A 12712-nucleotide genomic window follows, 5' to 3' on the forward strand; every position below is an offset into this window, starting at 1 on the left:
AAAAACATTACTGGTGTGCGACAAAACAATGGCACTGACATATTTTAAGATATGTCAGTGCAAGTTGCTTTCAGTTAAGACAGCTCAACCATGCATTTTAGTCTGGGACTATCTTAAAGGGTTAGTTCAACCAAAAATGAAAATTCTGTCATTAATTACTTACCCTCAGGTCGTTCGACACCCTAAGACCTTTGTTCATCTTCGGAACACAAATTAAGATATTTTAGTTGAAATCCGATGGCTCAGAAAGGCCTCCATTGGCAGCAATGTATTTTGCACTCACAAGACCCATAAAAGGTACTAAAGACGTCGTTACAAAGTCCATCTCACTACAGTGGTTCTACAATAATTTTATGAAGTGACGAGAATAGTTTTTGTGCGCAAAAAAAAAAATCTAAATACGACTGCCTGGGCCTTTGACGTGAACTCACGAAGCACCACGATGCATGCACGAGAATATGACTTTCATTTGGCGGCTTTGATAAGGCACTTTCACGTGCACTTGTTCGTTTCTCATGGTTCGGGCATCAGGGAAATGTACACTTTAGCCCCATTTTGACCACTACGCGAAGACCTAAAGCACGATCATGTAGAATTCAACAGCTTAGATACAGCGCATCTTCCTCTGCTTGTAAACAAAGCTCCTCGCTTCCGGGTCATATGTCAGAACGCCGGCTCTATGTCATATTCTCGCGCATGCGTCGTGTTGACTATTCTCATCGCTTCATAAAATTATTGTAGAACCACTGTAGTGAGATGGACTTTGTAATGACGTCTTTAGTACCTTTTATGGATCTTGTGAGTGCGAATTACATTACTAGGCCTTTCTGAGCCATCGGATTTCCACAAAAATATCTTAATTTGTGTTCCGAAGATGAACAAAGGCCTAACGGGTGTCGAACGACATGAGGGTAAGTAATTAATGACAGAATTTTTCATTTTTGGGTGAACTAACCCTTTAAGGATTGTCTGTGAAACCAGGCAATTAAGTAACAAGCAATCTATTCTTACAGCATTAATTAATCTTTGTTAATGTTAGCTAATACAAATTTTCACATTCATGTTAGTTCACAGTGCATTAATTAATAATAATGGAAACAATGGTCTAACTTTATAATAAGTGTCTTTAACTATGTACTAAGATTTAAATGAATGGTAACACTAAAATTTAAATTAATAGTCCAATTCTCACTATTAACTATTTGGTTATTAGCATGCATTACTAGGATATTGGCTGTTTATTAGTACACATAATAATGCCTTATTCTACATGACCATAATCCTACCCAATACCTAAACTTAACAACTACATTACTAACTATTAATAAGCTGTAAATAGGAGTTTGAGGCAAAAGTCATAGTTAATAGTTAGTTAATATTGAGAATTGGACCCTAATCTATAGTGTTGATCATGTGATTCAATGCACTTATTGTGTACATACATGTTTTACATTGAACTTATGTATTTCAAAAAAACCTGCATGCAATTATAGCTGTAATTAATTTCTTTAATTACATTGTTGAGCCTTCCCATGCACCGGTCCATAACCCACCCTAACCATACCTCCAAACCTGTCCCTAACCTGTATCCCACCTTGATAGCAGCAAGTGTTTTGCAATCCAATATGAACATAATAAGTACATTGTACCTAACTTTTCTTTCTTCATTTAAACACCTAATTTAAAGTGTGATTGATACAATGTTTGATATTTATAATGCATTAGTAAATGAGATTAACATTAACTAAGGTTAATAAATGCTGTAGAACTACTGTGTATTGCTTGTGTATGTTTAACAAATGATACCTTATTGTAAAGTGTTACCATCATATGCATCTTTCTCTTTGTCTTGTTATGAACACCTAGATTTTTAAAAGCTTCCCGTCAGGGCTCAGATGGACCTGGTTTGAGGTCATACCAGATTAAATCACAAATCACCAATCGACATGCACTAATGGAGAACATCCATCAACGTCCAGCTTTGCAAAAGAGACATGGCCCAGTGTGACAACACCCTGTCCACTGATGTCATAGATATAGAGACCCCCAGACTCATTAGGGCATCTATTATGCTCAGTCATTTTTCACTCAGAAATGTACCTAATGGAAGTCACTCCCAGTGGGACAGCATGCGTCAGTGCCCTGGGCGTCTGACTATGAAGAGCAGTACTTCAAACTCCAGTAAATCTGATCTTTGCTTGATCATTTATCTATGTTGACCTCAAACTAATCAGTGATTGGGTCATCAGACCTCATCTCTCAAGCATCCCATATCCCATGTTTATCATTGAACGTTTCTCGCAGCAGTATTCTTTAATTAAGATTAATTTGGTAACACTTTAAAGGTTTCATTTAGTTAACTACACTAGTAAAGATGAACGAACAATGAACATATGCCCCCATTTAGCTTTTTTTATATATTACCTTTCCTGTGAGTAATATAGCTGTTTCTGAATGTAAAGGGTCTGCACAAGCAATAACACTATTCACTCAAGTAAAGGATTTGGACGTTGACTGATGCTATTTTATATGTCACCAATTAGGCGGCGTTTACAAGGCGGAGGTCTGAAACTATTCAGCTGTGCACAATTTCAAGATCATTTGCGATTTACAGATTTCACTTCTGGAAGAGAGCCGTATGCACGTTTTTTTGTGCGTATGTTCGTTCTGATTCCCGTGTACGCACATTTGAAGAAAGATTGTAAGATCAAATGTAGGATTGCTTCTTTGCAACATTTTATATATGCAAAAAGCAAATACATTTGCATAATATCTTCATTGGCTGCCCGCAAACAACTCTTACTTTGACCTGCCCTCAAACACTGTAGTTGTAGCTGAGGCCTGGAAGAGTGTGGTTCGTCTTGTCGACGTGTCGAGAAGAGACTGTTTTCTGTGCTGGGAAAGCAAATCCACTTCCAAAGGATGAAGAATCAGGCTCAAATTGATACGGTAAAACCGACGCCATTCACTCGAAATAAAAATGGTTCTAAATAAGCACTAAAACTGGTTAATTGGGGATAAATCATAGGTGCTATACTAAAAGTGGTTCCCCTTACAATACAAAAGTGGCGCTATACAGAACCTTTGACAAATGGTGCTATGTAGAACCATAAGAGGTACATTTATTCAAAGACTACAGCCAATCACAATCTTTCTCTCATCCATCCATTCCTCAATCCACATAATTTAAACTACAACTGACAGCTCTCAGTATCTTGTTACATTCCACCACTACATTGTCCTTCTTAGATTTTAGATATGTTACTCCACTCTCATGTTTGCTATGAATGAGAATTTACAACAATGGCAAAAGCTACTTTGAATCACTTTTATGCTTTTCTGAGGTCAAAAAGTCTCATGTGGGGGCCCTGGAATATTTCCTTATAGGTCAAAAAGGTTGAGAACCATGTTATCTTCAGGAAATACACTGTATTAATGCAGAACTGCTGAAGAACCACACTGGGATTAACAGGCTCTTCATATGGTAGCTATATAGCACCACAACCACCCCAAAGAACCACTGAAGAACCAATTTTTTTCTGTGTGTTGTTAATGTTCGCTTCACTGTTCATTACAAGTGATGAGGAGCTGACAATCAGATATGGTAATGGAAATTTTGTTTCCGACACACGCTGTAAGCGTTAGACCAATCACAACAGACTGGGCCATCTGACCAATCTGAGCAGAAAGGAGGGGTTTAGCGAGACCGAATCCTTTATCGAACCGTTTCAGACACTGTGATGCTGCAACGTGTAGGCTATTATGTGAAAATTATTATTATTATTATTACATTGGACGCATTTAAACCTGTATGAGACCCCCAAAACAAAATTAGAAACCTTTCAAATAGCATAAAAGCAGCTCTTTAATATTCATTTCAATATTTACTAATGCATTTTTTTTTGTTAATGCGCTGTCAACTAACATGAACAAACAATGAAATTGTTTTATTTTTATTAAGTAGGCTTCCATTAACAAAGGTTAATAAGCGCTGCAATAATATATTGCTTATTGTTAGTTTCATAACTATAGTGTAAAAAGATGGGACCTTATAGTGTCATCAACCATTTATAAATAACAGCTTTTTTAATGCAATTATTTTAATACATGTAAATACATTACTATAAAAAAATCTCTATTTTGTAGACAAAAAAAAAGAAGAAAAGAAAATAAGTCTTTATAAGATAATGTCTTTTCATAAATTGAGTTTTATGTGAAAGGACAGTAATACTCTTTTCAGCAGTCCATAGCCGTTGCGGACGTAAGATAGTGGTTTTGGCTGCAGTGATGAAGTCTGTGCCATTGTGTTCTGGCTGAGAAATTGATCATTGGCAGGACTTTCCTCGCCTGAGGGTGAGGGCCTATCACAGCACTAGTTAATCACAACTGCATGTTGCACAAAATATTGCAGCATAAATGCTGATAATAGACCATTGTTCTATTATGATTTAATTACGTGCGTTACAAACTTGGTAGGCATGAATTATTTAAGTGAAGAAATGGCATATGCAGTGTTTTTTTTATACTCTCTTTGCATAAACTGTACCAGTTTATATTTGATGGTTTGTTTTAAGGTTTTTCAGTTACATTATGGGTTTTTTGCAACAACAAAAAAAACCATTTAATGGCATCCCAACTGAGCAAATAAACTTTTTGTTATACTTCTATTTAGAAAGTTGTTTCCCCCTTAAGATAATTTCACACTGAAGCAGAGTCATCAACATTTCTAAACTTGTGCCCCCATACATAAACGTGTGAAATTTGGTGAAAATATCTCATTTCGCTTAGGAGTTACAGACATTTATATTTATGAACATATAAAAAAATGACCTACACCTGACTTTGTTTGCATTTTTTTGCCACTTACAATCAAAATGTTGACATTTGGCCCGTGACATCTAATCAACCTGCTATCATTACGATTTTCCTATGGCGGTTTTCTCTCGATTGGACAAACGGTTTCAAAGATATTAAAGTTGTTTAAGCGCTATATTACAACGTTGCACAAACCATAAGGCAAAACCTAGCATGTTTGGTATCGTTGGAGTTCAGGAATCTAATGAGATTTGACTCCTTGTGAAAATAAGTCAATCACATGCAAAGTTATAAGCATGTAAACAAAAAAAATAATAATCACCATTAGGTGGCGGAGATACAGCCTGAAGTCTATTTTTGCAAGCGCTATGCGTAAAATTTCTTTGCACGTTATTCGAGAGAAATCTAAGCATTCCAATAGGTGCCTCCGCACCTTTGGTGCTTGGCCCCTAATTATGCTTTATTACAGGCAACTAACCCTATACTATGTACATGAACTTAGTATTACTCAGTATTAAATGTATAATTACACTGTAACAGGGACACATTCAAATAAAGGGTTACACTTTATTTTAATGTAAGGTGTCTGTGTTACCGTGTAATTACACATGTAAGTACTGAGTAATAATTAACTATATGTACTTAAAATACGGTTATGGTTAGGAATAGGGGTTGGGTGCATGTAATTATGCATAATTTATAGTTATTACTACAGTAACTACATGTAACAAAAGGACACTGTAAAATAAAGTGTTACCAAATAAAGTGTAACCATCCCTTCCCAACCCCAAAGTTTGATTTGAAGCACAACTAACCATCATATGAATGTAGCTGCAGGGAAACATTTGCCTCATTTCAAACCTCGGGCTTTAGAGAAGCACTGCCCTGGCACTAATCATTAAATCAAAGCAGAAAGAAACTCTACTGCCCAAAGACAAACACACTGCAGGGGGCAGTGCACTTGCCCTGAAATGGAACTAATGAATGTACTTGTTCCAAACGGTCAAATCTTTTTATCAAGTGGTTTCGTCTTCTGCTGCAGTGTTGAAGACATAACCAAAAATCAGTGAATTGCATGTCATTGCTTTTGAATTTATAGCATATTTATTTATGTTGTTGTTGTACGAGCTTACAAATAAAACCTTGCAATCTCCATAACCGCTTGAAATTAGTTCAAAATTATTTAATGAAAAATCTATATATTTGAAGCATGAAGCTGAGCTGAACTCTTTTGGTATCAACAACAAAAACTGTCAAATATATGGTCCAGTGGTCCTCATCCCACCCACCAAAAAAAATAAAATAAAAATCAATAATAAAAATAATAGCCTACTTAAGGTCTAAAAAATCACACTATTAAAATGAGGATCTCTCATATCTTGCGTCAATTATAATGTTTATATTATTTTAAATCATCTTAAGTAATCCTTAGGCCCCCTGATTGAGAACCACTGCTTAAATATAATATTTGCTTTGCACTTTTACAGATCAACAGCTATGAATGTGCATCAAATTGTGTTTCTGAAATTTACTCCAATACCCGTTAACATCACATCGGACATTTTATCTAAATTTAATTATTTTTTACAGATTTTATACTAGATATTTGGGGAGTAAGTTCTGAATTCTTGGCTCAGGTTGTTACTGTAGTGATATTTTTTTATCAATACCATCAACTATTAATTTATTTATACTCACAAAATAAACACAGATTCCCCTATATACAAGTTTAAATTATTCAAAGCTAATATTGATTTGCTGTCTGCCCTGTGGTAGCTGAGATGAGGTTAAAATTAAACTGCAAGTTAAAAACAAATAAATGCCCCAGAAGAGCAGAAGTTGATAAATATATAATTAGTATGATTGGGATGACTTTATCAGGCATATCCATAAAACAAGACTAGAGCAGAGGATCCGCTAACTCTTTATAAGTGACTGCACCCTAGTGGTGACAAAAAGAATTACACAGCACAGAATGCATGATTGCAGGATACAGTTATGCTGCCAATACAACATTTAAAGGTAAATCATTATTTTGAGGTCCCACAGCTGCTTCGCAGACAGCATATATAAGAGATATGTTTTTTTTTTTTTTTTTACTCTTAATAGCCCTACATTTCACTCCAATTGCATCATAATAATTATGTTCTATTAAAGTGATAGTTCACCCAAAAATGAATCCATCATTTCCCTCATGTATTTTGAAAATTATGAAAGCAGAATGTCCAAGGCTTACAAGCAAGATGTGCAGTGAATAATGACTTTAATTTAAGTCAATTCTTTAAACCACTCTATTGTATGCCTTGAGAAAAAATGTAACAGTGTACAAGTCATATGGCTATTTTGGTGCACTTTTATGATGCTAATTTGTCCTTTTTAGAGCTTGACAGCCCCTAATTCCCATTCACTTTCATTCTATAAACGAGAGAAATTCAAACATTCTGCTAAACACTGCGTCCCACTAAAGAAAGAAAAATGACGAGACGGTAAGTACATTTTCATATTTGGGAGAACTATGCTCTCAAAACTTTGAGAACTTAAAAAATAATACTGAAGGGCACACAGGCAGATGTATATATATATAACTTGATATATTTACAATCAGTTTTGGCTTTTCATTACTCATCTTCAGCAAAGGTTATCAAGAGATTTTCCTTGAATATTCACTCAGCTTTGGCAACTTAAAACATCCCAACAACCCCCAAAAAAAAAAAATTATGAAAAGCATAATCAGAGGTAAACATGAGAAGATCTAGTAACATAAACTTAATAAAGTATGATGAAAACTGTACTACTATGGATAAAATTACATTACGGGGACAGTTGAATGACGCAAGTTCTCTAAATGAAATATCTTAAAAGAAATATTGTTTATATCCTTCAGAAAATCAATTACTGAAGAAGTTTAAAATACCACGTATACAACGAGCAATAAATTAGTCATAAAATACTTTCTTTTACTAAAACATTCAATCTGTTCAATCGCATACATTTTAAAAACTCATTTAAGAAAAACTTTTGTGCCTCTTACATCGATTATAAACCTTAGCAGCATTTTCCCCATTGACAGATAGTAACAAAGAGCTCAAAAGCTGCATTGTTACTATTAGCTAAAATAATAATAATAATTCCATAATCACCCAAAAGCAATCAGCAGTGTCACAATGAAACATCACAAGGCAGGAGATTTAAAAGGCGAAAATTAACAACAAGGTGGAGTGAAAGAGTCATAGGGCAGATGACAGACACTGTGTAAAGTTTCTTTTTCTTTTCTTTTTTTTACCAGTGTCGGGAATCAACCATCTCTGGTCGTAAGCTGAGCTTTTTGAGAGTTTCATAACCAACCACCATGACTATTGCTGTGGGCGTTGAAGATATGATGCGGGCAGAGAGGCCTTTGGTCATCCCCCAGAATCCTTCCTCTCTGATCAGCTGGTTAAAGGTCTCAATGACTGATGTCCTGCCCTCCACCTGCAATCAGATAATCAGGTAAAACATTCAATTAAAAAAAATGGAAAAATAACTATATAATGCCAAGTCAGTTTTATTGTGTTGCCTTTAACTGATTTGATTTTAAAGGGGATGGTCATGCATTCTGACTTATTTACACAGTTAAAGATTTGGATTCTCATGCTAAACATGGCCAAAGTTTCAAAATATGAGTTGGACATATGAGTATTTCTGTTCCAAATACCCTCCGTCAGGATTAGTATAAGTTTCAGTTAGCTTATTTTTCTCCAGTATGGCCCTGTATTACATCAGGGTGGAATTCCTTGTATGGTCACTTCTCCTGGATGAGCATGTGCGCACATCAACCAGAGCAAGAGTAAGAGCACGCACCACAAAATTAACAATGTCACTAAAGAAGTGTGTTTTTGGTTGTGAGGGAAAGATAACCTTGTTCAGCTTCCCAAACAATCCAGCATTGAGGGAACAGTACGCAGTTTGTTTTTCCGGAGCAGCAACGGAGTTGTGCAAGGATTTGTAAACAACACAAACATATAGTGAATCAAAAGTTATCCATGGATAATGCAATGATGTAGTGAGTGTGTGTGTGTATGTGTGTGTGTGTGTGTGTGTGTCTCTCTCTTTAGCCCCGCCCACTGCACCCCTCCACAAGTTCGGCTGTTTTTCGGAAAGAATCGGTACAGCGTATCTGTCTTTTATAAATCTAATAAAACTAAAGACTCTTCGGAGGTACGAAAGATGCAATACTACTCTATATATACTCAAGATTAACATGAGAAACTGTGTGTTATGTACCCTGTAAACATTTTATAAAGCTTGGTTTTGATAGTTATCTGTTTTGTTGTACATGTAAACACATTCGGTCACACATGCCAGCTGTACATACAGTATCTGTTGTCTGATTTTATATTGTGTGCAATGACCTGAACCCGGGCCCTGATGACGTCCATGGGGTTGGTGACAGTAGAGGAGGTGGCAGCCGCCAGAGGTCCAGCCATTGCCTGCAGCACTAGATGAGGGCAGTTACTGGGAGCCATCTTCGACAACTGTTCTGTGGAGCCAATAAGAGCAAATTAAATACTTCAAAATCCTCTGCCATTATATTGCTTTCTCTAATGACTCAGATATATTGCTATCCAAGACAGATGTCATCTATGTGACTTTAAACAGTATAGTATTTTAACAATCAAAATATGAACATTCAAAGCACATAAAATTCAATTAATTTTTTTATTAATGTTTTAAAAAAAAAAGTATCTTATGCTTGACAAGGCTGAATTTAATTGATCAAAAATAGAGTAAAAACAGTAAGATTGTGAAATATTATAATTTACCATAAACATTTTCAGTTTTCATACATATCATTTTGATGGCAAAGCTGAATTACTCCTGTCTTCAGTGTCAAATCTTTCTAATATGCTGATTTGATGCTCAAGAAACATTATCAATGTTTGAAAAAATCGTTCTGCTTAATAATTTTGTGGAAATTGTGATTACTTTTTTCAGGATACTTTGAAGAATAGAAAGCTCAAAAGAAAAGCATTCATTTAATATATATATTTATATATATTTTTTTTGTAACATTATATATGTCCTTACTCTGTCACTTTTGAACAATGTAATGCATCTTTGCTGGATACAAGTATTAATTTCTCAGTACTAAATCTTTCTGACCCTAAACTTTTAAATGGTAGTGTATATTGATCCAAAACTGCAACACTTGGTCATTGCAATGGTTATATTTCCTACCTGCATAAAAGTGGTAAAACGGCCACCAAACGGCACTGTTGGGGATGTATGTGAGGAGAGAAGCCACATATCCTCGGTAGAATCCACGAATGCCATCCGCAGCAAATATCTGCCCGATAATGTCTCTCGTCTGGCCGAAAAATACAGAGTGCTTTGCTCTTTCGGGTTTTATTTTAAAGCGGGTCAGATGCTCCCCTTGGCCCTGCATCATGAGCTGCTGTGATACGACATCTATGGGAACAGTAATGCTCTGGGCCACCAGTGACGCTGAGCCTCCCGCCACTAAGGACTTTAGCGTATTGTCCTTAGAATAGATGGAAACATATTTCCTTACCAGTTCGTAAGTGGTTATGTACGCCTGTCCTGATATGAGCGTGAACGTGGTCACCACGAAGCCCCTGTAAAGTCCTCGCAGACCTTCAGCTTTTAGAATCTTACAGAAGGCGTCGTAGGTCCCAGTGTAGAGAGATTTCCCCTTCTGAACCTGCAGCCTGGTGCGGATCAGCGTGGCCGGGTAGACCGTGGCGCGGATGGCCATGGTAATGAATACTCCAAAGGAGTAGAACTTGCGCTTGTCCAAGTCCTCCCATTCTATGATCTGAATGTTGCGCTTTTGCTCCATGTTTCCTTCCTGCAGCGCCCGACATCAGTCCCAGGCCACCTGGGAATTAACAGGGGATGAATAAACATCTACTTTCTTTCTTCTGTGGAATACAAAAGTAGATGTTAGGCAGCATGTTAATGACTGACAGCCTCAGTCACCATTCACTTGTAGTGTACAGAGAAATAATGCAATGAAAGTGAATGGTGACTGAGGCCTAACATCTCCTTTTGTGTTTGACAAAAAAAGTCACAACATGAATATGAATAAGTTTTTCCCCACAGAATAAAACATGGTAATTGCATTTTTTTAATCTTACAATTCTGACTTTTTTCTCACATAAATTCTGAGTTTATAACTCCCAATTCTGATATTTATTTCTCAGAATTGTGAGTTTATATATCACAACTATGACTTTTTTTCCTCACAATTGTAAAATATAAACCTGCAATTGCAAGTTATAAAGTCTGAATTGTGAGATAAAAAGACACAATTACCTTTATTGGTATTATTCATATTTTCAATCCCTGTAAGAAACAAGTTTCCATAAGATGAGGATAAATAAAAAAGATTATCGAATTTTCATGAGTAAACTATCCCTTTAAATAAACTAAGCACGTCAAAAATGTGATGAGGATATGCTACTACAAATGCAAGTAACTTCGAAATCTACAGTCTCTATACCAAAGCCGTATGATCAGACAGAGAGAAATACTGAGACATTTTTCAAAATATATTTTATGTTGCACAGATGAAAGAAAGTGAAACGACATTAGGATAAGTAAATGATTACTGAACTTAAATTTTTGGTTGAACTGTCCCTTTAAGACTTATTGTTTCTGATACAAGCTGTAGTAGTTTGCTACAGTAGTTTTTAAAAAAACATCTAGTACGTGCACTGGTTCTTTATTTAGTCACACGGCTAGTGTTTATTAGCTTTCAGTCTAACATACCTGAGCTAGGTTGCTACTGGTTTTCTGTAACGTTAACTCATACCGGTGCTGGTGTTAACACAATCTTTGTAACATAACACTGCTTTCTAATTCAATGTTAAGATAAACAATGTCAGGTCAGCTGTTTTGTAAGTCCACATAGCTCTCTTTAATAGCATGATTAGCACAACTCTCATGCGGCTCAATGGCCAGCCGGGCTCAGCTCTATGATCTCAGCTCGGATACACTTCAACAACACCAGTGAACGTCTTACCGTGCAGCAGAGGAGATTCAGTCATAAAGCATATTTATGTTGTCATTGGTGAGTATGTTCAGCTCATGACAGTAGCAGCAGCTAAAGGCGCTCACTAGTTAGTGAATATGGGTAGGACATGGCATGGGTAGGAAAGGGAAGGGAGCAGGGAAGGGATCGGTAGTGATGGTGATGACGCTGTTGCGTCACTCCACTGAACTGACCAATCATAGCGCGCTGGTCTGACTGACATTAAAGGTTAAAGTGCATCGACCAGGGTGTTAAAAATACCGCAAATATTCACACGTTATTGATTGATTGATTGATTGATTGATTATAACTTATATTATTAGTATTATATTATATTTAATTACATATTATATTTTATTATGAATGTAAAGATCACCGGCAGAGAGTGTATGTTGCAACCATAGACCGTAAAAAAAATATCTATGGTTGCAAGTCACATCTACCTTCTATAAAACCATTGTGGTTTTTTTTATTTTCTACAAATGACCTTGCTGAAGGTAAGATTTTAGTCACTCAGTATAAACTAAGGCAGGCAGTCAATTTAATCAATAGTGAAATTACCTTAAGGTAATTGCTACAATTATTAAAAATTTATATATTTTTTTAGGTTTTTATTTATATATTATATTCAATTTGGTTTCTTATTCTTTATTTTGCAACTATATTTTGCTCATGCAGATAACAAGAAATGGACAATAACATCTGGGCACAAGACTTGAGAATTGCAGATTTTCCAAAGGTATTTGGTCTATCACACCTTTTCTACTGTGATTTTACCTCTACATTTTGGGTATATGTTTTTAATTGGCTTTCAGTGAAAATGAATGATATTCATCCCTTAGTTTTAGAAGGTGTTTTATAAGA

The 12712-nt window shown here is 35.9% G+C and overlaps 1 protein-coding gene across 2 annotated transcripts; it reads right to left on the reverse strand.

Moving 5' to 3' along the window:
• Nucleotides 1-5904: 5904 nt before the first annotated feature.
• Nucleotides 5905-12039, reverse strand: slc25a44b (solute carrier family 25 member 44b). Of its 2 annotated transcripts, none has more exons than XM_079802681.1 (4): nt 11840-12039; nt 10033-10663; nt 9207-9334; nt 5905-8286 (listed from the first exon to the last, which is right to left on the reverse strand). In XM_079802681.1, exons 2-4 carry the CDS (start codon nt 10652-10654, stop codon nt 8095-8097), a joined length of 942 nt encoding a protein of 313 aa, XP_079658807.1. In that variant the 5' UTR covers nt 10655-10663; nt 11840-12039; the 3' UTR covers nt 5905-8094. The 2 variants fall into 2 exon arrangements, with proteins under 2 accessions (XP_079658807.1, XP_079658806.1); XM_079802680.1 differs by having other exon boundaries at nt 10033-10693.
• Nucleotides 12040-12712: the final 673 nt, after the last annotated feature.

Source organism: Gobio gobio, assembly GCF_949357685.1.
Source record: "Gobio gobio genome assembly, chromosome: 2".
In the NCBI taxonomy this organism is placed as follows: domain Eukaryota; kingdom Metazoa; phylum Chordata; class Actinopteri; order Cypriniformes; family Gobionidae; genus Gobio; species Gobio gobio.